The following is a 27,851-nucleotide window of genomic DNA, read 5'->3' as shown; positions in this document are numbered from 1 at the left end:
ATGACATTGATGGCAACATGTGTGAGAGGAAACAGTGAAGATATGAGCAGACGGAGAGTTTGGAAAGAAACACAAAGAGTGAAGAAAGTCGGGATGAACAATGAATCGTTTTCAAATTGAAATCAAAATTTCAAACAAAGCAATTAGCAAATCCAAAAGGCTCCAATTTATTGTTGTAGTTTTGATTGTTCTACGATCCCCTTAAGTTCTCAATCTTGCATAACAATATATACAGTAGTCAGTATTTTGATGGTACCATATAGTAATGCTCCATCACATTTCAAATCTATTACAGTAAGTGATAAACTGAAGCTTGACTTTATAAATGACTGACTTGGATTAGACAGTTATGCTTTAATAGCTGCAGGAACCTGATGCAGCTCGACTGAGAAAAGGACTACAGTAGAAATAACTGATCTTGTCATGCCATGAGCTACGAGGGTGAAATCGAGTCACAAATGATGTTTTAATGAGGGAGAAACACAACAGATAGAAAAACAGACATGGTATAATGTAAGACAGACTAGTGTGAGGGGAAAGTGGGCTCTTACCTTCTGTAGAGGATAGGTGGAATGACTTTGAGCGGACCAGGGGACAGGTGACCCTGCGCTTCAGACTCATGTCGTCATAAGACGAAAAGCATCTAACAAGGAAATAACAATAATGATATTTATTAGGTGTTTATGTTGTCAACCACTTAGAGGTTATGTTGTTAAATGCCTCCTGCGGATACAGTATATATATGTGATAGTGACAAACCTTTTGGGGCTGGGGTAGTGGTTACTCTTGGGAAGAGCAGCGACAGTGGTGTTGGGGTTGGGAGAGGAGCTGCTGCAGCAGCACTGAAGACACATGAGGAGACCCAGGGACAGACACAGGACCAGAGAGACTACCAGGTAACTCTGACGATCAGAAACCTGCAGAGGAAACAGTCAGAGTAGAACAGAACAGAAAAGAATAGAATGCAATGAGCCTAATATCAAAAACCTTCAGAATGGATGAAATGAGTATCACATCTTTTGAAAGCAAGTGATGTAATTGACCCTATTTGGAAACGGGTGGACTTAATGCAAAAAGGAAGAGGAAAAATAACACTTAACACTTAATGTACACAGCACAGTCATTCCTCTCCCCAAACACATCTGCCGACTACCTCTAAACAAACTTGTTTCGTCTCATGTCGACATGAACAGGAAGAGCTTCATATGTTGAAATCTCATCTACTGTTCAACACCTAAATCGTTTTTTATAACGCTCCAAACAACCACTAGTGTAAATACATGTTCGTGCAGGTTATCATTTTCAAAATATCCCAGTAGAAAGTCTATAAAATATATAAAACATATCTAATATGTTCTCTATATAATCAGTGATGACAGTGAAGCTGTTATGATTGTTTAAGCTGTATGAGTAAGTGTAAGTTACCTCTTTCTGTAACTGGCCGACTGCAGCAGTGAGATTCAACATCAGTTTAGTGACATTCTCCAGCTGACTCTGCAGGAGCTGGATGGACTCCGTCTGCTTCTGGTCCTGAAAATACAAAGAGGGGGCAAACGACAAAGATGACGGAGTTGTCACGAGTGCTCGGCTGGCATTTACTGTCCATCCGTCAATTTTTTGACATACTAACCTGCTCTTCAGCAATGCGAGAGGTGTTCTGCAGCTTGATGATGGTCTTATTGAATGCTTTCTGCATCTCTTCCATCTGTTTACGGTATCTGAACAAGACAAAGGAAAAGCCACAACATGTGACAAACTGGGGAAGTAATCACCCATTCATTTGATTGACTGGTTGGTCATTAAAGGAGCAGGCACATTAATAGCCCTCCATGGTAACTTCAATTATATTTGGAGTTATTTATACAGTATTTAAAATCCATTTGGACTAATAAAGCTAATGAGTAGAGTGCACCTAATCATCTACAGTTGATTTGGTTGAATTCGATTAGCAATCGATTGGAGTAAGTAAGATTCCAGCAGAGGTAGATTGGTAGACCACTATAAACTTTTCTGACAGATTGTCAAATGGCTCTAGTAAGCAATGTGTGTCTTTGTTTTAGATTTGTGTTATTATTACACAATTCTCAGTGTGTCCAGTAGTTTTACCTTTGGCTGAGCTCCTCCAAGTATCTGCTGGACAGACTCATGTTCATCTCCAGAGCTTTGATCCTGTTGTTCAGCCTCATGAACACACTCTCCTTCTGGCTGGACCCGTGCACTGCGCCCCCGTTCAATACCACACCATTGCTGTTCATTGCCCCACCATTATAATCTCCCCCGTTCTGCAATTCAGCATAGAAGTCTGTAGCAGCCCGGTGGATGTTGCCATTCCCGTTAGTGTTTAATAGTTCCTCATCCACTGTGTCATCCACCCGATGAGCGTCTCTGGTCTGAGTGACAGAGTCTCCTGGCTCCCTGTGAGTCTGAACATTTTGTCTCTGTGCGTCTCCATTGTCTGTACCTGAATTCACAGTGTCTGTGTGAGAATCAGTCAGTGGAGCAGCTGTTGGCAGTTCAGTGGCAGGGGGGATAAGGTCATCAGGCCTTGATGCAGTCGGAAGAGGCTGAATTGGCTGCTCCCCGACAGGAGGAACCACAACAATGGGAGACGCTGTCTCAGAGGACATAAGTTGTGGAGGAGAGCTGATAGAAAGGGTGGGGGTGGCACTGCTGGCCTGTTGAGTCTCTGGGATGGAGACTATTTGAATAGGAGGAGTTGGGACTGGGTCCAAAGCTGCATCTTTGATGGGCGGTAGCAGCTTCTGCTCGTACGATGGGGTTGGGTGCATCAGAGAACTATGGATGTCTGAGAAACTGTAAGGGAGGATGGTAGAGGTTCTGCTTGGTTCTAGGAGGATGCCAAACTCTGGAGTGTGTGCATCAGGTGTATGAGTATGGAGATGTGTGTTGCTGGTTTGCCCCTCAATTGCAATTTTGCCCTCATTTTGGACCTTGGACAACTCAGGCACTGGAACTTTTTCTGTGAGGGGAAGGGCATCTTGTGGAGGTGTGGGGACAGGGACAGGGATTTCGACTGGTGTGTGCTTGAGGGCGGGGATAGTTATATGAGGCTGTGTCTCTGTTTTAGAGTTCAGCTGCCTCCGCCTGAGGCTGCGGAGTCTCTCCTTGGCCAGCCGAGCAGAGCACCAGCGATGGAGCAGCTCTGGAAGTGTGGCCATGCAGGACAGGGACAGCGAGGAGAGGGAAGAGAAAGGACAGTATCTCTGGCTTTCCGATTGATTCCTGTCTGCCTCCTTCCTTGTCTCCTCCTCCCTCCTCTCTTCCTCCTCCTCCTCTCCCTCCTCCTCCATAAGGGTGACAGTAGACTGTCTGGGCTCCTCTTCCTCCTCTTCCTCTACCAGAGTGACAATCTGTCTGTCCTCAAGGGTTTCAGATGAGGAAGGAGTAAGCGTGGAAGAGTCATTCGACATAATAGATCTCTCCTGGCTTACACGGTGGTCTGGTTTTGCAGGCTCTAGTCTGAAGGAAAGACATGGACACAAATTCAAACTGATTTATATTCTGCTTTCATTCAATGCTTACATGATATATGAATCAATTTATACTGATGGAGATGATTTTCTCTTTAAATTGCTCTTACTCTGCAGAGACGTGAGGGGTTTCCACTTCTTTAGCATCATCTTTACTGCTCCCCTTTTCTTCATTCCCCTCTGTTGTTATGTTACCTGGCATTTGGACAAAAACAATTATCAACTCAGAAGTCTCTGATAACACTTTATTGCTGTTGAAGACCTCACACACCAAGAGCATGTTTGGGTAAGTCAGAAATACAGTGAACCAGTTTAGTCCAGTTTGAGCTGAGCTCTTTCTAATACTGCCTCCCTTGCTCTGTGGGTGTACACCGAAAGCATAACTCTACCTGTTGAGACTGAGAGCAGTGGATAAACACAAACAGCCACTCCTTATACCTCTTTAAACATAAATGAGCTGGTATTTAAACATAGGTAATGGTGATTGACTATTTTCCCATGAACAGTAGAAGAGTTGTAAGTTGTTGTTTTTTTTTAAAAAAGAAAAAAAAGAAGTGCAATGGAGAGAACTGACCATGGTTAAAATGTTGCTTCATTCAATTGTATGTGCAACAAAATCCAGATGTTAGTGGGTCTCTGTGTTTTATTTGACAAGTTAAAAAGGAGCTACATAGTTTACCTTTGGCAGCAACTGGAAAAGTCTTTATTTTTATTTTGTGTTTTTTTTAATTTTGTCCAAAAAGCAGAGCATACCTAAACAAAATATAGGAACTAGGAAACATCTGTGTTCAGAAAGTATTTTCTCTTTAATTCAGTGTCACTGGGGAAAAGTTGGGTAAGAGATTATTTGGGAGGGTTTACAAATCTGTGAGGTAAGCAGAGCGAGGAGCACGCTTGGCGTCACAGTCCTAATTCATCCAACCCCTATGCCAAGAAGAAAAAGACAAATAGCCAAAGTTCTGCTGAATTGCTGCTATAGACCTCCCGCCAACAGCTATATAAACATCTGGCTCTCTCAGCTCTTACATACAGGAACATTCAGGCCCTGCCTATGCTCACTCTCTAGGAGGGAAAAGTAACACAGTGACCCAGATTCAGAAGTATTTAATCTATACAATATGTAGGAAAGACCAGTGGTTACAGAGAAGGAAAGAAAAGAAAGAAGAATGAGCAGAGAGAAGGAAGACAAGAAAAAATATCAAGTTATTCTTAACACATGTAAAATAATCATTGAGGGGTTTACAAAAAGACTGTAAAAGAAAAAAGAAGCAAAGGGTCAGACAAGTCAGTAATACAAGAGCGACTATTATTTCTGGGGAAAACAATGAAACATATTATCTAATCTCAAAAATGTGGGTTTAATTGAATTATTTAATTAATAAGGTATGTGTCCATTTTGACTGTAAGCTACAGATCATTGATGACTTGATCTCAACTTGCATTAAACACAGGGACTAACAATAATTTAAAGGTGATGTCTGACAAAAGCAGGACACCAGAGTCAGAATTTGCAGTGGTAACCTTACAGTTACACAAATTGTTAAAGTTGTTTTAAAACCGATGCTTAAACCCAAATGCTTATATTTGTTGCCACTTATCCTAAACCAAGTATTCCGGTGTTCAATCAGCACACTATGCTAATGAATTAAGAATGGTCATGAGGAGGCGCCGGATAGCTCAGTTGGTTGAGCTAATAAAAGGCAAAAAGGCCAAAAAAAGAAAAAAATAATTGAAAAATTCTTTCACACATTCACACATGGATACAGGTGGAGCAGGATGGAAAATAAAAAAGTGATGTTTCAAAGAAGAGTACCTCCTGTTTCTGCTTCACCCTCCAGCTCCGACTTGCCCCCAAGCACATTAGCAGCAATGTTGTTTACCATGTTTAGGATGGCATCTGGAGGGAAATAAGCAAACCAACACACACATTTCAATCAAGTCATGGGGACTGGCATTTGATTTGCCTCTAGGCTCGTTTGTGAAATGTATGAATGGCACAGTTTGTTTACTTTACATTTTTGAGAAGATTAGGTATTGGGTAAGGGCTTGGGAAAATTGAATGTCAATGTGTTCTTACTCTGAATTCAGTACAAGTTCCTGTGCATGTTTTTAATCCCTTACAACGATGAATCTTAGTGTCTTAGTATTGTTGTGGTACATTTGCAAGTAATTAAACATTATAGCCACATGAATATAAACATATACATACTGGTTGCTGAGCCAAGGAGGTTTTTCGAGGCCTTGTCCTCTGATGGTTGGTAACCAGGAGGATAATCTGGAGAAAAATACAAAATAAAACAGGTACAGAAATTATATTTAAAATTCTCACAATCACCTTTAACATTATTTTCAAGTTATTTTTTGTTAGAATTTACAATTACATATCACATTATGTTGCCTCAACTAAGGAGCTGATCATCTCAGCAGCAAAACATGAGCTCATTCAAATAGGTAACTCTAGTCCAAGGTATTTGATGACTTAGGGTGGCTCTTTGGCTTTAGGTATAAAGATTTGTAACAGGTGCATTGTTCTGTCTGGTGAGGCAGCTTACAAATATGCACTGTTCGTACTCATTTATCTTCATGTTCATTGAATAAATGGTGTGGATTTGAAAAACAAAGTTAGTCAACATAATGACCAACTTACCATAGTCTTCATCCAAATACTCTAGTCTTTCTGAAGGGTACTGGGAATCTGCTATCTCCTCATACTCCTCCACCATGCTGGTTCCAAACACCCTACACAAAACAAATACACACGCACACACTCTGTTACATAAATTAAACCTACCTACAGAAAAGGTGAAGGGTTGCTTTTACCACACAGTAAGACGAGGCAGTATTTTTTTCTACATGAAAAATCAGCTCTCCAAAATGTGCTAAAATGAGATTTAGGGCGAGCAATGCTAAGAAATTAAAGTTATTCAAGCACGGTGTTAAAAGCATTGTAAATGTACTGTTGTATGTAAGGGGCTGAAAAAAATTCATAATTACTTTCCTCAGAGTAAAGTAAACAAGCTGTAGCCCATACATAGGCAAGTCAAAATGTTCCAAATTCCTAGCCCCAGCAGAAGGTGAAAAGTCTGCCTTGACCTTCCTGCAAAGAGGGTTTTACAGCCACTCTAACCTTGAACAGCAGAACAAGACATTGATGACCCTAATGATCTGGGAAAGGCACGTGTATGTGTGCATTTCTGTGTCTCAGTGAAAAGGACAAAGAATGGCTTACTCTCAAACGCAGCTCAATCATTTACACACTGCATGTAACCAAACATTTTCCACTTTGTGACTTAAATCCAGTAACCTTCGGAGTTATGTAGGGCTGTAACTAATGATTATTTTCATAATCGAATAATCTTTCGATTGTTATTGTCAATGTCGATTAATCAAGTATTGTTTGGTTCACAAAATGTCATAAAATGTTAAAAAAGTTACTCTCCAAACATTGAAATGATGATGCTCTCAAATGACGTATTTTGTCCACAAACCAAAATTATTCAGCTTTAAAGATTTCTTTGTCAAATGGAGCAAGAAACCAGAAAATATTCACATTTAAGGAACTGAAAACTCAGAGAGCTTGTTTTAATTATTAGAAAAAAACACTGAAACTCAAAATAGTGTGTAATCTTATCTTATCCTAGTATACATTATGTAATTCAGATTTGGCAAATAATAAAAAGTACATAGGCCAATTAGGAAAAAGTTGTTTTCTCTCTTACCTGATAAGACTGAGGGGACAGAAATGTTCTGATCCAAAGTGTGAGAGGAGTTCAACCTGTATGGAAGATAACATGATTTTAGAGTTTTAAAACTGAAGACACCATCTATATTGTGCCTATCCCACACCACAAACCCATAACCCATAACCAATGAACCATGTGAGGAGAAATACTTTAAGATCAAGTTTGTGTTTAGTTTTAATAAAAATGTTTTAACATGCATTAAAGAAGCTCTGCCAAAGCTCAGCTATTAAAGTTTATGATCACTAGTGAATTTCCAAGCACTGACACAGAGAGAGAGAGAGAGAGAGAGAGAGAGAGAGAGAGAGAGAGAGAGAGAGAGAGAGAGAGAGAGAGAGAGAGAGAGGGGAGTGCTAACCTTTATGTACTTGATGAACATCTGATGCCAAGAAGAGAAAGAGGAGACAACGGGACAAAGATAGGAGGAGAGAAATAAAACAAGAAGAAATCAGTGAAGACTATTTCAAGCTACAAGCAAGTCGACTATCTGCTAACACAAACACAATCACTGTGCTGATACGTTCTTCAAAATCATTTGGTAACAGTCCACAATGACACGAGAGACAAAAGAAGCAAATGCAAGACAGATAGACAGAGACAATCTGAAGACATCAGACAACAAGACAGTAGTTCAAAAGCTGCTGAGCAGGAACCAAAGCAAATGATCATGACACTGTGTGATCTAAAATCCTGTTCATAAAATAAAACAAGAAGGATGATCACCAGAGCATTGATCAGAGAAGATTTAGCGAGCAGCAGTTAAAACTGAAGTGTGGGAAGAGAGGGCTTTAAATTAAATTAAATTAAATTAAATATGTGAAACAAATAAAAACTACTACAGATAGACTACACACAATGAATGTCCACCAACACACAGAATTGTTTCAGGCATTAGTCAGAATGGTCTTTGGGCTCAACAATGAGCAACATCTGAACGAATACAGACAGAACAACACACTCAGCAATAGTCATTGAAAATATAAGAACACTGAACAGAAAGAGAAGTGGACATCCAACAGGTGATGCGCCTTTTTATGTGCACCACCACTGAAAACAAACTAGTGTGGTTGAAATCGTGGATTGAGAGATGTAGAAATATCTATAACTGTGAATAATATCTCTGTCATGGTCAAACACAATTATTCTGCTTGTCCTAATGCATTCAAATGCCATCTAAGATAGAAAAATGTAATCCTTAATAAATTTAAATCAGTTTCTATGAACAGAAGCACAAACAATTATTGCTCCAACCACTTGTGACCCCATAATCATCACCATTGTATTCAGACTGCATATGACGTTCAAACATTTCCTCATCTAGTTAACGGAGGAGGAAAAAGAAAAACTAAACATGGCTAATTTTCCGTGAAGTCACAAGAAGATCTTGTGAGCATTGCAATCATTTTTTCCCCCATGTGTATGAACATGTCTGAGCGTATATTTAGCTACATAACATCTTAGAATGAATATGCTAATTGTTTATTGTCCCTTCTTCATGAGACATAAATATTGTAGCAGGGAAAAATACAGTACCTTCACATATTTAGCATAATGCTGTTCATCCAGAGGGAAGCTCTGGGCGATTCGTTCATCACGGGCGTGGAAAGTACCCAGCTTTACCCACTTGTTGGTTGGATATCTGCAAACACAGCAAATTAACAGTCTATCTGTCTGTCTGTCTCAGGGTCTCACTCTACAAAAAAAGGCATTTGGCATGTTCTCACAGGCAAAGGGCAAAAGTCCCCGTATGACTAGACGTCTGTCCTTCAATGGCAGATGGTGGAATGTATGAGGTGACCCAGTAAAAAAATAACAACATTTTTCTGACACTATAAATGATTGAGCTGAAATCATCTTGCAAATTTCAAATTTACATGATTTTTGTATTTTATATAATTGCTTCAACTCTTGTAATACACATGTAGTAAACGTTCAAATGCAGCTACAGTACATAATGCAGGTCATCATCACAACAGCATGTTCTATTAATGCTTTACTTGCTCTACGTTTGTGTGCACATACCTGTCACTGATGGATACTAGAAAGTCTTTAGGAGTAGATGAGAAGAGTTCAAAGTTTGCGATATCCAACTGCTTGACTTGAATAGGCTCACAGAGCTCTATCACAAACCTGGAGAGAGGTCAAAGGTTCACTTCAAGATAAAACTCACAGGCCACCATTACATCTAAAACATGACTATGTCATATATGACCTGTGTCTTTCATCATACTCACCATATTTTAGTGCTGCAAGGATTTAACATGTAAAGGTCCATATTTTTCATGAGAATGGCTGAAGTGCTCTGTATAAGAGGCAGACAAATGAGAGAGTGGGTGAATAATATCATTATAATTTAATGTAGCGATGTACAGTAAATATCCCTGAATAATTCTTATAAACCCTGAAAAATTCTTAATTTGAAGGTAAAAACAATTGTGAGGTTGATTTTCTCCACCGTGTGACTTCTGTAGCCTTCGCTGTGTGAGTGTATGTGTGTGGGTGTCATGACTGATGGGTGTTTCACCTTGGCCTCATTGTTGGCAGCGAGTATCTTAGCACCACAATCCACAGATGCGTAGTTGTTCTTGAAGTTTTTCTGGACCTTCTTCACAGGATGAGGGCTGCCACTGATTGACGTATGAAGTGACTGACCTGGACAGAGGGGAGTGTTACATTTGTCCCATTAGGGTCACTGGAAAAAAGGAACATTGCCTGAGAGGAACAGGTGGACTGCTTATGCAGCGCACAAAAACACACTCTGCTGAGTATTGACTATGAAAAATGAGGGAGAGAGAGAGACAGGAATAGAACATGAGGAAGGAAGCTACAGACAAGCAGAGGTAGACAATGCTCAAAGAACAAGCTGTATGAAGTACAAAAGCAAAAGGAGATGAGATGTAGACTATAAAGGCTGCCTTTGTCTTCAGACGACAATGATGGCAATCTGTGGCTGGGCCTCTATCAACCAATGAGATTAATATCATCAAGCAAAATGATTTAGGTTATCCAAGGCACCACTGCACTCTTTCCACATATGCACAAGCATCTAAAAGCTCATATTATGCACATAAACGTCCATTTAACAATATATATATATATATATATATATATATATATATATATATATATATACACATATACATACTTTTCTCCTTCTCAACCTCCATGACTTGTTTCTTCCACTCGTCAAAAGTGGGGATGTCTTCTTTGCTGGGCACTGAGGGATCAGTCTCTTTTCCAATACTGGCATCCCCTTCCTGAGACACACAGACAGGGGCATCAATAATCACACAGACACACAATGACTGTGAAACTGCAAACCAACCATTCCCATCTTTATATTCTAATGGAAGGTGATGACTTAAAGAAATTAACTGTTTCCTATATCATTTGCAATTAGCTAATTGCACTGTGTCACATAGTGATTTCAATTTGAACACATTTAATTGTTCAGTCCTAATGAGTGCTTCTCCTATTTAATATAATAACTGTTGTGATATGCATATGCATAATCAAATTAAAGTGACTAGTGATAAATGTATGGATTAACCAATTTAAGATATTTTATTCTTAAATAATTATTTTTTAATTCTGAGCCTCATAGCTATATTTCTTAGTCACAAAAAACTGTTTCTAGTGAGAAAAAAATCCACATTTGTAAACTAAATAATCATCTTAACTAATCAATTATTTGCTGAATGAGATTCTTTGTATCTTGACATCTGTGAGCCTCTATGTGAATCCAATGCTACATATGACCACAAAGAAACAGTTCATGGGAGTCAGTTTGCCCCTGGCCACTGACGCACTGAGGAGCATTGAGCTGTAAATAATATTTGGATGGATTCCTTAAAAGCCCCTTTGGACTTTACAAGAGCCTGGTCCTAGCTCCTTCAAATCAGACGACCGCTTATATAAACATCTCAGTCTGACAGGGTAGCCACATTAGTCACTAAATTAATCCTCCAAAAGTGTACACAATCCCCCTATGGACAAGTAAAGTCAAGTAAAGACAGTATATATTTATCCTTAATCTATTTAAAAAAGCAACTGACAGCAAGGTGACTCTGAGGTTGACAAGCTTTTCTAGAACAGTTGAATATGTTATCTATCTATCTATCTATCTATCTATCTATCTATCTATCTATCTCATCTGAACCAAATACGTTGACTGTACCATGTTAAGTAACATGATGAACAAGATGTCCAGGACAGCAGTGCTCTTCTACCTGTATCTATCAGTCATAGTTTCCACTGTGACAACTGCATGACTGCACCCAATAAGGATATATCATCACAATTGTCTGCAAGCTGCTGACCTGCTGTTCTTTATGGTGCTGCTGGGAGATGTTGCCCTCCTGGGCCAAATCTGGCAGCCCATCCTCCAGCTCCTGATGCTGCTGTTGTTCTGGATCCACATGACCTGGTGTAGACTGGACCTCTGCTTCTGGATCAGATGTGGGGATCTGGTCTGACCGCTGGACTTCTACGACAGCCTCATTTACACTATAGGTAACGTATAGGGTTAATGAGGTGGAGGGGGAGGAAGAGATGGAGAGTGTGGGGGGGGGGGGGGGGTAAGGAGAGCAATAAACATGAATAATTATATTGCAATTTTGGATGATGCCATTGAAAAAATTATTTATTTGACAACATTCACAGTCCTTTTGGTGGTTGAGCAGGCAAAAAAGATGAAAAAATTTAAATAATGAAAAAAAAAAAAAAAAAAAAAAAAGCAGAATTAAGTGGCGAGCAAGGCTAGCGGTCGACGGTGGCGCACAGCAGAGAGGTGTAGCTTGTACCTTGATTACCTGTCTCTGTGCTTTGTTTGACTTCTGGGCTTTAGATACTCACCCGAGGAGAGAGCTGCCAAAAGGGGAGTTTTCACAGGTTGCCAGTTCGGGGGGAATAACCCCACTTTGTGAATGAAAGTGCTCAGCAAAGACAAAGTTGTCTATTGGGTGTTCATCTCCTGCACTGGCAACCCGCACCACACTGAGGGAAAGAAATGAAATGGTGTTTACCACACCTCCTTACACTGGGGAAGTTAGGGAAGGGGGGTGGGGAAAAGGAAAGAAGGGAACAAGAGGACGAGATAAAAACACAGAGCAGAGAGAGAGAAAAAGATAGAAATGGATGGACAAATGGGATGAAGACGTCTCTCCCTTGCGGGGCAGTTGAAGTGCCTGATGTTAACAGTCCTTTCGAAGGAAAAAGTTGAGAACAAATGTTTCCATGAGATGGGATATCGTCTCCTCTTACGATCTTGGTCCATGTTCCATGTCCATGTAGGTGGTTTTATTAGAAGTACACCAACTTCCATTAAAAAGTCCATTATTAAAAAATTTTTCATGTAACGTCACAGCACGGGCCACCAGTTCCATGTGAAGAGACCGAAATATCTGGGACATCAGACCATCTCTCCTTTCAGCTTTACTTTCAGTGTGTAAGCACGCGTTTACAGGTGTTACGTTATTAAACAAAGTAAATCAAATAAATAAAGTAACTGTAACAAAACGGGGATAAACTGAAAAGAACAAATATTGCTGAACAAAAATATTAAAACAAAAATGAAATGTATGACCAAAAAAACACTGATCTCAATTTGGCTTTAACCATAAAAGAATGATTTGTGGTTATAGCCAACTTCTGATGCCAGAGACCAGGTCCCTGCGATGAGGACATGAGTGAAGGCTTACCCTGTGTTGGCTGGGCTGGCACTCTCTGAGGTAGGTGTGTTTATAGCTTCATCTGGGGATGTGATTGGGTTGGAGACCAGACTGGGATTTGCAGCAGGAGCGTCACTGTTTTCTGCTTGATCGAGAGAATCTGTGGACACCTGGCCCTGTGCTGGAAGTGGTTCTTGAGTGGAGGCCAAAGGAGGTTCCTGGTCATGGTCTTGGGGGTCAGTTTGCAGATCCAAATCTGTCTGAGGGTCTGGGTGGGCTTCTGGCTCAGGGACGACAGGTGCAGTGTCAGGCGCCAGTCCTGGCTTTGAGTCCTCCACCTCAGCTTCCTGAGGATTCACATTCTGGAGAAAGAAAACAAAAACATATTCACACATAAAACAACATCAATCAATATCTAAACAAGGCGGAAAAAAACAATTTTTTTAACTGGCATCCTGCATCAGTGTGTGTTAGCTGTGAATCACACCATTTAAAAACCAAGACTAATGTACATTGATTTCACACAAAGTTTATAAAAGGAAAAAAAAGATTATTCTTTTATATTAATAATATTCATAATGACAAAAGGCAATATGAGGATATAATATATGGTACCTGTTGTTGGTGTTTGTTTATTTGTGTTCCCTGTTTCTCCAGCGCTGCTCTCTCTGTCTCTAGTCCCATATCATATGATGTGTGTATTGTCCATTCTTCCACCACCTACAGAGAGAAAAACAAAAAATGATATATGTAAAGGCCCTCACAGTCTATAAAAGGATCACTACCTGACATCAAAGCACAAACATTCAAATTGTTAGCAAAAGATTTCATGTTCAATTTATTATTTGTGTCTACAAGTTTTAAATGCAAAAGGTCACTGTGACTAAGGCGCTGAAAAAGCCTTTTGTTGCTAGACAAAGACCGTCTTGTAAAGGCCAGTGACAGACTGCCAGGCCTGTTCAACTTCCCCGTCATGCCATTTGTTGGTGGACCACAAACAATGATTCCCCTTCTTCTTACCTCAAGCACGCATCCTAAAACAACACTCACTCACCTCCCTAAATTATTGTTCATTTTGGTCCTATTGCACTCATAAACATTCACACAAGTATTAACAAAATTCTATTCCTGAGAGCTGGGGGACCCTGCTAAGAGCCAACACTGGCTCACTGCAAGCAAACTGCTACCCTCCTATGAATGGAGGGAATGACATCCTCTTGACAGATTTAAAATACATTAGAATTACCACTGGTTGGCAGTTTTTTGGAAATAACATGAAAAACCTCAGAAGTACATTTGCTCCCTGGCAGTTAATTTGTGCTAAATCACAAAACCTACATCAAAATCTAAGTGACTCATGGCTCATAAACTACAGTAGAGGCCAAATTCTGTGTAGTGAAAAATGTATGCGCTCATAATGTAATGAGCAATGAGAGCAGGGACAAGCGATAGCCAATGAAAGCACAAGACATGAAGTTAAGACAAACAGACGGGGGATTGTGCAACATGTTCTTTTCATGTTTACAGTATGTTCTTTATCTTCCTTTTTTTTCTCCCAAGTGCACGCAACATAAGCAATGTTTATCAGTGCAAATGTATAGATTAGGTAATGGCTGGGTGTCAATGGAAAAGGGCTTAAAGTGCATGCTTTAGCCTTTTCCAACTATACATTAACATTATCGGTTCAGTAAAGGAGATAAGGTCAAGCAAATGACATTTCTTCAAAAGCTCACATCTCAGTGGGAGATACAAAGACTTGCATAACACCGTCACCCTCCCACCACACAAAGTGGCCTCAATAAATCCTAAGACCTTGCCTAATCATTCACACCAATGGATACTCCTACTCTCTCCTGGGTTAGTGGGTCACCACAGTGTACGGCTTATCTCCAACCACTGTAACCTCCTGATGTTCTGCTAAGTCATACATTTTACTGAGAGCCGTCAGTCTAATAATACCTACAGTGCTGCACAGCCAGCCAAAAGGATGAACCAGCAATCTTGCCAAGACTAAATATTGTACTTCGTTTGTTTCTGCTGTGGCTTTGGATGTCCGAAAATAGCTAGAATGGTTTACATCATTGGATATTAAGAAACTGAACTGTTATTTGATAAACACTTTCAAACAATTGTATATCACCGGTGTTCATCACAAACCTTGTGTTGCCTGGAGTCCTGCTCCTGCTCCTGTTTGGGGGCGTCAGGACTGTTGTCCCCGGCAGACTGACCTGGGTCAGAAAAGCTCTGCTCCGTACAAAACACATTTTGATTAGGGTACCTGCAACACAAAAAGAGAAAAATGTGTTTTTAAAATGCAACATAGTTCTTATAAATGCAGGACATACAAACGTACAAAGTAGTTTCACCAAACATGTAAAAATCCCTTTTTCCACATCAATGAAAAAGCTCAGTGAGTGTAGCGGAAGCTGTTCATTACATGTGAAGAAGCAAAGAATGTGTCAGCGGTTTAGGGCTGCAACGGTCAATTAATCAAATAATTACTTGATTAACTATTCAGATTCAGATTCTTAATTGTGAATATGTTCTGGTCGCTTTGCTCATTTTCATTAAAGCTGCATAATCTTGGTTTTTGGACAAAATAAATTATTTAAGATTTTTTTTTTTTAAGTTTGGGAAATCGTGACCAGCATCTGTCAACATTTTCTGACATTTGCTAGACAGAATAACAAATTGAGAAATTGAGAAAAATAAACCCTGGATTAATCAATTACAAAAATAATCTTTAGTTGCAGCCCTAAAACAGTCTACACAAACATCATTCTTGTTTCCCTCTCTTGTTCCTTTCCGCCTAAGCTCTGGATAAAGGTCCCTTCAGTTGAGACGGTCAACATTTATTTTGTTTCCATCCTCACATTTTGCTTAGTCAGTGCCAGGTTTCCTGGCTAAAGAGATATATTCTAAACCACTGTGTCTCCTCCGTAATGTACAGTACATTAGTGCAGCAACAAAACAGCAGCCTGAAGCATAAAATATGAGAAGCGCTGCTGCTTTTGTATGCATGTTCATAAAAGTATAATTTCCATGGGGGAAAAAATGCATGCAAGAATGTACCAGCTCTGCAGAGATGGGAAACGACCACCTGAGGCAATGTAAAGCAGACAAGGTAATAAAATGATCAGCTGGTTTTCCTAACAGCATAGTAGAAATTAGGTTAAAAATGAAGTATGGATATACAAGTACGGAGCAAAGCTCAGCTGACAAGCGGTTTGTCTAAACATGTTCTGTCTGCAATGACGCAGACGCTAGTATTTCCCCTGCTTGTGGAGAAAATAAAACACATTTTGATACACCAGGTTGGCAATTTAGTGAGATTTCGCTCAGTTTTGGAAATGGCTGATCTAAATTTGACACACAGTTCAGTGCATTTTTGAGACAATGGGCAACTATGAAGCAAACAGTGCTGAACACAGCTTTACAAAGAAACAAAACACAAGAAGTCAAGACCTTTTGTGTTATTATAAGACTGTGGTGGGAGAAATTAGATTAAGTTGAGCCACCATAGTACTGTGATAATTAAAGGGACATCGTGACTTACCCTATGGCTATATCTAGCCGTTTATAACAAGTCAGTCAGCAGTCTGTTTTAGAGCCATTGATTCAACTGTGTGTAGCTCAAAGACCCACGTAATAGCTATATGCATGCTCTAATATAGAGAAGCACAAGCCCCAAAATGGGAAAGGCCTATATACCTTATGTAAATACTAAATGCAAAGCTAAATCGAGACTGTGACAACACGTTGCATCAGTGACAGGAATGTGAAAAGACACAAAGACACAGCTCAGAAACAAACACCATGTGACTCTGAAATTTGAGCTGTCCCCCCCTTGAATATCAATGACAGGAGAGAGTGGGACACATGGAGAGATGCGTTAGCACCCTGTCAGCCTGACTGTCAAAAAGGAGGGAGAGGAGCACTGCAGACTCAGACAACACACACACACACACCCATCTGTGCTAGTCAGTGGCCTGTCATTTGGAAGGACCATCCATCAGGATTCTGCTAAATAACATTTGAGATGATTGAAAGATGACAAGAACACCGTGCTAAGTCAGAGGATCTTTAAGTTGCTGTACAGTGTGTTGCATCAGATTTATGAGCTAATGACAACTCACTAAACTATAATGAGTTGATCTAAATATTGATAAAACTTTAACTCAGGTCAACTCAAGTGTCATTTACCAAATTTATCAATATATTTGCTTGTGTCAAATTACAAAATGCGGTGCTTCTGTAGGGATATTTATATTTCTGCTAGGGCTGGACCAATGAAAGATACCACTGTCCATTGCAAATAGTGGACAGAAATACTGATTAAATGTTTCAAATTTACCAAATTAGTTTTTTAAAAAAGATGCCATTACGGTAAAATTCTCTAGTTAAAGATGACCCAGTCATCATCTTCCAGTCATACATTTATTCTGCACATTCTATACTTTCATTGAACAAGCACCAGCCTCTCACAACACAACACAGGCTCACTCATATACATGTGTCAATCCTATTCTTCTTTAGGGAATGAGTTCCGTCTCTGGTTGTAACCTCCTGCAGGTCTCAACACAGCCATACATGACTGATGCACTGTGAGATCTTGGTCAAACAACACGCTGCATGCTAACTGGCTCACTGGCGCTGATAAGATTAAGTGCCTGGTCATACTTTCCACGTACACACCTCCAGTTTGAGTCCACCCCGACTGTGCATGATCCCTGTAGCATTACACTTTCCCAGCCAGTTAGTAACATGCTCTTTGGTCAAAAGACCACAAAGACGACGGCAACCAGAAAAGCTTGCTCAAAGTAATGTGCGAAAGTCCTATGTGCCCACACGTTACAAGTCAGCGCTCAAAAAACAAGTGGTGAGAAATGGCCACGACTGTAATGAAATGTGTGATTGAATATGCATGTGTGGAACACTAGACTGACACGGACCCTCATTGTAATATGAAGGGTATGATATAGAGATAGTATAGAGAAGTACTTTCATTTGCATTAGACTGAGAAATAGTAGTTGTTTTTAATGTCTGTTAATGGTGGATTCATCATTTGTCTGAATGTTGAACATAGGTGCAAAATATATTGGCCAACATAATGACATTAAATGTCATTTTGAACAAATACTGATGATGTAATCTACACATGTTATGTCAAATTATTTACATACACTGTAAAGGCCTCTAAAGGCCACAATGTCAGTGAACGAAACCCAAGAGCATAGGAGTGTATACATATGAAGGAGTATAATTGAACCATGGGCTTATATAGGCTCCAGGCTATACTTGGATTCATGGCTTGAAACTATGTCGTGTTGCATCCTCCAATGTCTCATGTATCCCCACCACTCAAACGTGCATGTATGCACATATTTTAGTGAGGAAGCTTTGTTATGTAACAGTCAGCTGTAAAAATGGAATGCCAGGAAATTAAAAGAACAACACGTGGTATTTTGTATCACGTCCCCCAACCTACAGGAAATTAATTCTTATTATTACGAACATTTAAACACACATCAACTGAACAAGGTGCATTGTTGTATTTTTTTGTTAATATCACATATTATACCTAATAGACAATTTGGATCCAATCACGATAGGCAATTCTTTCCTGTTATTACATCAAGATGGAGTCTACAGACCCCCAGGTCTTTCAAGCCACCCCCAACTATCCAAAAAATAAATAACCAACTAGACAGTGGTTCAAGGGTCAAGGTCTGAGCCACGTATGAAGAGGTTTGTTACACCCCTATTTAAAAGACTGTCAAACGCTGATAAGATACTTAAGTAAATAGACAGTGGTGAAAAACAGGTCACACACAGTGTAGGTTTACTTTGTAAAGACGTCACAGAGTAAAGAATCCTGCATAAACTTCTGTCACTGACAACCAATACAAATGTTAGTATTTCTGTACTGAACCTGGGGCAATGTTTAAACGGAAAACAGCCGAGTCACAGATGGCTATGGAAACGGTAAATATTCAAAAGCAGAGATTAAACTACATGCTGGAACTAATCAAGACTGCAAAGAACATATACTTACTGAGCTACAAGTGAACTTAAGTCGTAACTGTGAAACAAGGGTGAATGAACCCCTACCCTCCCACCCCCGTTCTGAATCATCTTCATGAATGAATCACGAAAAAAAAACCGAAAAGGCTTCAGGGGTATGCCATGACCTACATTTCAATTTAAATGGTTATGCAATAGATGGAGAGGAACTTAGGAACCACAACTGGAGAGAAATACAGAGAACACTGTGAGAGTAAGTTTACACACAAGTGTGACATGTACATGGGTCAATGCCAAGCTAATGAAGAGTTTGAGGAGAGTTTAATGAGCAACCAGTAAATATGGTGTTCTTCATTCTCCCTCTATGCACGTTCACTGCCCAACTTCACAAGCACCAGTCTTTCTGTCGTTTACATTCCCTTTGATGACTAAATAACTGCAAACAGTGTCGAATTCAGTATGTCCTAAACAGACATTACCAGCTTTTGGACAGATGAAGACAGACATACCGGCTACATCTCTTGATGCACCGTCTGTGCTGGTTCCAAGCAGCCAAATCCCCTGATATCCTGTTGCCTTTAGAACCATTCAGACCCAGGGGACATGGATATAACTATTAAATCAACTGTACTCCACTGAACCAAATGACTGGATTAAGCTAAAACTGCAGAGACAAAATGTATCTGCCAGCAATGAGTCAGATATCATCACCTGCTTCGTGGTGCAAATGGAAATGCAAATGGAGCTCTTCTCATCTAATCTCAAGCTGAATGTTTGTCTGGTCTCCAAAAGATTTCACTTATTTTTGGTTTAAATTATTTGATGTTCCAGGCCGTATATCTTTTTTTCCGCCACAAAAATAAACCTATATCATTCTGCCCCTCACATGAATTAGCATGACACTGTTTCCCTGCAAACATGCTGAGCCACATCTCCGACAAGAAATCCTCAGAATTGACATTCTGCTTTACATTTAGATAGCTGGCAAAAGAATAACAGTCAGGGGGGAGAGAAAACAGGATCCACATGGGCAGAGGTGGACTGTTAGGCAAGGGAGATGTACCAGGGATCACTAGTAAAAGTAGGTCAACACATCTGCCAGGCAGGGAAAAACACTTCGTCACTGTTTGTAAGGAAAGGGGGGAGGAGGCAAGGGGAGGGCAGAGCCTAAAAAGAGGACAGAGCGTTTATATGTGGAAGTTTGCATGTGTGTTCTAATTTTCCTCCATGGAATAACACTGAGCAGCAAAGCCTGCTGATCCTTCATAATCCTCCCACTGGTGCATCCTCGAAGGTAGCCAGGACATTGTGGTTGAACTGGTGAAAAGCTGACTTGCCACGGACTAGTACATTCACAGCCCTTAACCAGACCTCATTTGTAACCATGTCACCAAAGTTACATTTGCCATCCAAACTGGCACCAGAAGAACGTTGAACAAGAGAACTGTGACTGGCAAATATTGTTCCTCTCAGATTCTCTGCCCTCTTTTCCTATATATCTTGTCCTATATTGAATTATTGTATGTGTAGTAAAACTTTGGCCCAGTGCTAGTCATACATTCTTTCTCCTATGTAAACCCACAGAGTCAGCTTGGGGCCCTCATGAGGTTTGCTTTGGCAAAGGCATTGACATCTGGAATTAAATTAAATTAAATTAAAATGGTTGTAATACATATTGTCATATTAAAAAAAAAAAAAAAAAAGTAAATTGTCAATGAAAGATGTTGAAACTTTTTGTTTTGGACTGATGAGCTACTGTCCCTGGGAATTGTCCAACGAATATCCATACCCCCAACATCCACACACAACCTGCATGTGTCCTTTCTTCAGAACAACAACATACAATGGGGGACAAAAGTGTTTGCGCTCCAACCAACTGTTTCTACTTAAGACACATTTTTTGACAGAGGGCAATTCTCTACTCCATGAAAACAAACAACAACAAACTCCGAGCTACAAGCTAGTGAGAATATTGTGAAGGAGGGCAGCTAACTAAGAAGAGGAATGTGTTTATTTGTTGCTACTCCTCTTATTGAATGGCGTAAAGCCTATAAGTGGTTGATGGGGCTGGAGTGGCAGACTCATTTCACTAAGTGCTTATGTTGTGAGCTGACTTGCTGTATTGGAGGAATAATGATACACACTACCCTCCATACAAACACATTATGACCCAGGCCTGCACCGAGCATCAGAATCTGGATCTCAACTTGTGAGAGAAAGAAGTGTTTTGTGGGTTCTAATTTAAGGTTTAGGTCTGGGCAATCTTTTTTTTAATATCGCTTTCTCTCCTCTACAATTTAGGAGAGATGCTGAGCTATTTTAACTACTAGGGACAGGCAAGCAGGTGGAAAATAAAAAGACAAAGTTGACTGCACAACCAAGGAGTTATGGAAATATATTCAATCTAGGAGATAAACTTGACTAGAGATTGACTAAATCAACTTTCATTGATAAAAACATGTTCAAACAGTGGATCGGCAAAGTGCCAAGTTCACACCTATGTCACACTCATGTCCAAGTGGAACGGGATTTTATCTAGCTTTCTCATTAAAGCTAGATAATTATCATCTCATAGAAGCACTTCATTTGTCACAATGACAAGGCATAGGCTATTACAAACTATGCTAATTAAAATTGTTGGTACAGCTTGTTTGTCTTTTTAATTTAACTGTGTACACTGGGTCTATGACGCACAGAAATGCTTCAAAATGTACACAGGAGCCTTTCTCTAGGATGTTGTGTGAATGAACAGACACGCCTCTATTTGGAAACTAGTCTGTGGCACCAAGAAGGCCAAGTCAGAGTGAGGAGGAAAGACTGCCGCTCCTGTAAGATCCCACTCACTCTTAATACAGAGCTCCTCATACAGAACCAAATTTCACAGAATTTGTCCTACCAAATTACAAATGCCCCATTTCAGATGACCAACTACACATTGGGTACATCCAGCACCGCACTGGACAAATGTTCTATGATTTGCTTTCATAATAAATTTACAGTAAATTGTGTAAAAATTAATGGATTCAGATTCCACATTTAATTTGTGCTACATGCTCTTTTAAAGCATGTAAACTAGACTACACCATCAATGAGCTAAAATTAATTTACCATATTTTAAGAAAATATACAACAATTTTATAAACATGACTGAATTGTAAAGAATATATATATTTTTCTAAATGTATCATCTGATCAATTAAATCTATTTGAACTGCATGAACACTATTATCAGGTATAATTAACATTAATAACATCTGTCATGCATCAGTTTTTCAAGGTGTGACATTATTGAAATTGAGGACACACCTCCTCTCTCATTGCAAGCCAAATACTAAGACACAGAGATGGTGGCAACAGAAAAGCTGTGGCTGTGTGGTGAATCGCAGCAGTGTTAGACAGAGGGATCAAAGAGGTTTGGGAATGTGACTTAGGAACATTAGCTCAGGACAAAAGCACTGCAGAACGCAGCCATGTGATATAATGAAATTTGATAGGAGAAGCTATTATTCCAGCGTTGACGCGGGTGTGGACACAACAATACATGTGCACTCTTGGTCAGAATGTATGCATCAGCAAGCACAGCGAGGCATAAAAAAAAACTCCTGTAATCTTCCCCTCAGTACATGGTGTACTCGTGTGCTGCAGCTTGGTGAAACATTTACATTTCCTTTACGTACTCCTGTATAAACAGTGACGATCAGGCCTAGTTCAACAAAGTAAAACAAATGAAAGGGCTTAAAAAACATTATACTCATATAGTATATTTTGCAAAACTGAACCCATATTAGCTCATAATGTCCATTACAAATGTGGGTATTTTGGAACATATTGCGATCTGGTACAACACAGGCAGCTTTAGTTAAGTAAATTTGATGTTAATAATATTGAGGATGTTACTTGGTTGGCATGTGTCTCCATATAAGCCTCAGCAAAAAAAAATGCCCTCGTTCACTTAAGTACATAATGTTCTTTAGTGGTGGTGTGTGTTGTCAGTGATGAACAGGGCCTCTTTCTGAATTGCCCCCACCCACAAACACTTGCTACATACAAGACCAAGCCATGAACATGAAAAGGACAGAAATGGACCCAAACACACAAAACAAGCTTGAGGGTTCGTCAGTCACAGCAGAAAGGTAAACACTGAAGAGCAGCGAGCAAGAAAGGGGGAGGGGAGGACAAGAAACCAGAGAGGAAAAAATAGTGCTTTTCTCTAGTAGGGCAGGAAAAAGGAAAGCAATTCCTTTTTCTAATGGAAGTGAATGATCTACAATTCTCAACAGAACACAGTTACAACCCAGCAACTACCGGGTATAACAATTAAACAATACACATTGGTAATAGGTTATATGATACAAAATCATCAATACAAAGACCACTGCATTTATCTAGATCAGTGGTCACCAACGTGGTGCCCGCGGGCACTTGGTAGCCCGCGAGCAGCCAGCGAGGTGCCCGTGGGCTCATTTCACTTCACCTCACTTGCATGTATCCAAATGATCACTGAGTAAAATGTCCTGATATTGTTTATAAAAACTGTGATAATCATTAGGAGTAAGCACTGGATTTAATGTGTATGCAATTAAATGCATAATATTCATCATTTAAATGGTAAATTGAATAAAATGTTAATATGGTAGCCCTCCATATTATTCTCTACCCTTCAGGTAGCTCTCAGTCTCAAAAAGGTTGGGGACCCCTGATCTAGATGATCTAAAATGTGAATAGTCAGTGCCTCTTCAAGTTCTAGTTAAAGTCTCATATAAGACTGCCTTTGTCCAAGAGCTACTTGGACAATGAGACTTTCTATGCTAGCAAGTCTTATTGTTTAATCTTTATCTTACTGTTGTGTTATCTTACTTCTCAAATCCAAGTGATGCGGCTGAAGCACTTAGGACCAGGTCATACTTTCTGCACATTTCCACATTTCCCTATACGTTTATATGCCCAGTTTCTTTATTACTAAACAAGGGTCTGCATCAGAAAAAGCTTTCGCAATAACCACGAAAATGAAACACTGCAGTACGAACAAGACCATCGCATCGAGGATGACTTGTGTACCAGCGAACCTCCTCACATAATCTCAAGCAAGTTTCCATAATACTGTCTTCTTCATTGTCTCTTTTGTCTGTTTTTTTTGTCTATAGACAAATCCGGTGAAATATCTTGCCAATTCACAACCCTACTAAGTAACGAAAGTCTTGCACGGCAAATACTTACTTTCTCTGTTTATCAGAAACATTTCTCTGCTGTCTAAAAGTCACATGAATTAACTCTGCTACACCCTCTTTTCCACGCATGCAAGTCGCTACCTTTAAGACATGACAATCTCCACCCTCAATGTCATTTACCAACACAGTAAACACAAAGCAGTGTTTTCTTTTAACAACTGACGGAGCCTCAGGCCATTGGCCTGCACACAGCACTCATGACAGGCCCACCTTTTCTTGGAAAAAACTAACGTGTGAACAATATTTAGTTTCTAGTGAAACTTAAGAAATAACTATAACAACTGTATGACTTTGAAAAGAAGCGCTTGGTGGACAGCCAAAAGTCTAATAACATAGACGTTGATGTGCATCTAAATAACATCAATGTGGCTGCAGGGTGCAAAACCAAGATAAATCAAAGATGAAACCAAGTCCCTTCTGAATGCAAGGCTGAGAAAAAGAATCTAGTGCCAAGACATAAGCTGCTAATGTTTACACTTCAGGGGTTTTTGTTGTCCTCATGGAATAAAACACGACAAGTAGAGCTGCAATGATTAATCAATTTTTAATATAATTTTATACTTCTTATTACTACTTATACACGCTCTGATTTTTCAACATCTTACATTTGGTGGTTGTATTGCTCCATATTGCAAATACATGATATAAACTGAATAATTTTGGTTTGTGGACAAAACGACATTTGCGAACATCATTTAGAAGTTTCAGGAAAAAAATTGACATTGTATAGATCGATCGATAAATCAAAAAAACAATCGATTCATTGATTATGAAACCGATGAGGCAATACACATATCTTCATCCATTTATAGCCGCTTACCACAACACCCCTTCGTCAACTGCAGAGACGAACTTGACTCAACTTCATGGGAAACATGGGAAATGTTTCTTGCAATCTGCCTTTGGGTTATTAGCTCTGAGCAGATACCTTATAACCACTTATGTACTCATTTTAATTTAACACTAGATCTATCCTTAAGGGGTTGTCAGTGTAAATCCTCAACTTGCATGGAGCCGTGCAGCTAGGAGACAGCAAGGCTGGCAGGCAAAAGAGCGCTCAGGGCTGAATGGACAGGAAGAATAGTTTACTTTAGAGTGCCAGTCCAGCTCTGTCTCTTCACATAGAACTAGAGCTGCCATGCTTCAGCGCTAAATCGTGGCCTGCTACAACAACAGAAAGATGGACTCTCCAATACAGAGATACTGAGATCCTGGCACTGAAGCAAAGAACATTTTATTGCTGAAAAGTCAGAGATTTAAAAAGGTATGAAACCTGCACTGAAAGCTGCTTAGACACAGTCAGAGAATTGCAGCGTTTCCCATTTATGTGCAGGTGTGTGCTTTGACCTGGATACGAAGCATACCCAGCAGAAAATACGATATTACATTCAGCCACAGCTGCCTAATGCATCTTAACCAAGAACAACATGGCCTGAGATGGAGTTTTTGAAATCAATGTTTAATGTCAATGTGATGTTTGTTCTGACAGATAACCTTGTGTTCTTTTTCAGTTTTCCCTTAGAAACATACAATTCCAGTAATTGTAAGTAAATAACAGTATCTTCAACAAACATCATCTGTTTGAGAAAGAATACCTGTAATAGTAATGCTAATGTAATTTTCTCAATAATGGCATGATCCTTAAGAGCTGTGAGATAACAATGAGTTCTAGTACACTAGTGCTAATGTACCACTTGGTAGGACTCCAGGACAATTTCTTCAGCTAATGTATGTCTTATCTGTGCCTCTGTCGACATACACGGTACATAAACACTAGTAAAAGACCATAAATACATACTGAGGTTGTATTGGTTGCTTGCAGCTCAGATGTATTGGTCGGGCCATTTTTTAATAATTATTTATAATTACTTATTTGATTATTACTTATTTATGCACATGTAAACATTTTTGTTGTCAGGGACTTTATAAATGCTGCTAGGACATGATTTTTTTTATCCATAAGTAACTTTTCAATTACCCATTTCATGTCATTAATATTTAGTTTCATACAAATATACCTAAATCGTTTTTATTTAAAAAAGACATATAAACAGTATTAAAGTACATATTGCATATTGGTTGACCATATAAGATAAACATCAGGACAGACGGTGGCAAAATTGTGTTGAAATGGCTAAATTGGGGGTAAAAACAAGCTACCAGAGAACTACATCTATACACTGAAAATATCCCTTAACAGTTCTAAACCATAAATCTTGCAGTTTGACACTAGAACAACAAGACTACCACAGGGACATCTAATCAAGGCACAGCTTAAAAGAACAGAAACTCTAAGCACATGCATTAACACAAGTTGTAAATCACAGCAGGTATATGGTATAGCAGGACCATAAAAGTTAAAAAACAAGGCCACTGAATGGATCTGCCTGCAAAGGCTAAAGCAACATTGTCACCATTTTCCAAGGCAGGTTTTGTTACCTCCAATTGCACCTTTATGTTCTGCACCCCCCCCCCCCCCCCCCCCAATGGCTGGCAAACAAACAGAGCTTCCTTTGTACCTCTGTCATTTTGCTCTCAGTGCCCAACACAGGTGGTGGTGATCGTCTACTGTTTAAATGCTCATGTAGTGTTATCAGTGACAACAGGTTTCCTTCCCTACAGATGCATGTGCAAAAGGACGCAGAAGGAAAGTAAACTTATTAACAACAGCCCCAAAAAGGGAACCTTTATGATGAGGGCTGAATGCAACCACATCAGTGTGGTTCTACAGAATTTATAGATCTCATTAAATCTACACGGCCCCGGAGCTATGTAAATCATTTGCCTTTCGCACACAGTCACATATGACATAAAATCTAATAACTAATCAATATGTCTATGTCAATTCATTGCTTTCCTAGATAATGATCATTTTTAATGATAATTATTCACACCCTAATATTATTGCTGCAGGGAACAACAGTTGTAATTTGGTCCATGTACGTCATCAAGCAAGAGTTTACCCAATTCCCACAATTCAGTCTCACTGTGTTTTTATTTATGTATTTATTATTCATAAAAGCTTGTGCACAGGCGCTTGGTCTACATTAATATTTGCATCAAGACTGTCAGTTTACTCACTAAATAGACGTGTTCTACATCTTTCAGTTTCAATCAGCCACCACTTTAGCCCTTTTTTCTGCATTTATCTCATACTTGGTCTCACTGTAAGCCAACTGACAGAATTTAATCATAGCAACAAAAAGCTTTCATCCCTGCATTCAGACAGGAGTTCAAATTCAAGAAATATTTTCTGCAACAGAAGGAGTTAACCTGGTTGTCAGCTTATTGAGGGTTTTTTAACAGTTTCCTTTTAAACAATACCACTGAACAGGAAATATGAGTTTGGACACCTTGAGCTACAGCAAAGGGCAATTGTATGTATATGTATACACCCCGCCCCCCATGTACACATTATAACACTCTCACTCGACTGGTTCAAAAATGTATAGGACAAACATTAAAGCACTTTTTTTAGTGTAATAGACAGAATCAAAATACAATACCCTATACAATAATCTTCATATGGCAAAATCCAAGAGTATGCATAACAGAGGAAAGAGGAAACTGTTTAGGATAAAAAACACTGATTTCTATCAGTCTGTAAGTTGCAATAAGAGTTGTGTTTCAACTGAAATAAGTACTGACCAACCACTTTCAGCCAATATGCATGATTGTAAAGTCTAAAAGAGGAGAAA

The 27,851-nt window shown here is 39.4% G+C and overlaps 1 protein-coding gene across 4 annotated transcripts in view; it reads right to left on the bottom strand.

The window, feature by feature from the left end:
• The window catches only part of suco (SUN domain containing ossification factor), a 34,665-nt gene that overhangs the window by 3,974 nt on the left and 2,840 nt on the right, over positions 1-27,851 (bottom strand). For 2 of the 4 annotated variants that reach the window (XM_058637560.1, XM_058637563.1), the window contains exons 2-22: positions 15,058-15,178; positions 13,516-13,620; positions 12,931-13,262; positions 12,086-12,226; positions 11,551-11,737; positions 10,377-10,488; positions 9,756-9,883; positions 9,466-9,533; positions 9,254-9,361; positions 8,765-8,870; positions 7,590-7,610; positions 7,211-7,266; positions 6,139-6,230; positions 5,701-5,766; positions 5,305-5,388; positions 3,602-3,686; positions 2,107-3,480; positions 1,631-1,718; positions 1,426-1,530; positions 760-917; positions 552-643 (exon numbers count right to left, since the gene is read on the bottom strand). In XM_058637560.1, the coding sequence (XP_058493543.1) occupies positions 552-643; positions 760-917; positions 1,426-1,530; positions 1,631-1,718; positions 2,107-3,480; positions 3,602-3,686; positions 5,305-5,388; positions 5,701-5,766; positions 6,139-6,230; positions 7,211-7,266; positions 7,590-7,610; positions 8,765-8,870; positions 9,254-9,361; positions 9,466-9,533; positions 9,756-9,883; positions 10,377-10,488; positions 11,551-11,737; positions 12,086-12,226; positions 12,931-13,262; positions 13,516-13,620; positions 15,058-15,178 (3,629 nt within the window). The remainder of the gene's footprint in view (positions 1-551; positions 644-759; positions 918-1,425; positions 1,531-1,630; positions 1,719-2,106; positions 3,481-3,601; positions 3,687-5,304; positions 5,389-5,700; positions 5,767-6,138; positions 6,231-7,210; positions 7,267-7,589; positions 7,611-8,764; positions 8,871-9,253; positions 9,362-9,465; positions 9,534-9,755; positions 9,884-10,376; positions 10,489-11,550; positions 11,738-12,085; positions 12,227-12,930; positions 13,263-13,515; positions 13,621-15,057; positions 15,179-27,851) is intronic. The other 2 variants (XM_058637561.1, XM_058637562.1) reach the window with 2 other exon arrangements.

Source organism: Solea solea, chromosome 9 (genome assembly GCF_958295425.1).
Source record: "Solea solea chromosome 9, fSolSol10.1, whole genome shotgun sequence".
NCBI classification, from domain to species: domain Eukaryota; kingdom Metazoa; phylum Chordata; class Actinopteri; order Pleuronectiformes; family Soleidae; genus Solea; species Solea solea.
This window is presented reverse-complemented; position numbering and strand designations above follow the sequence as displayed.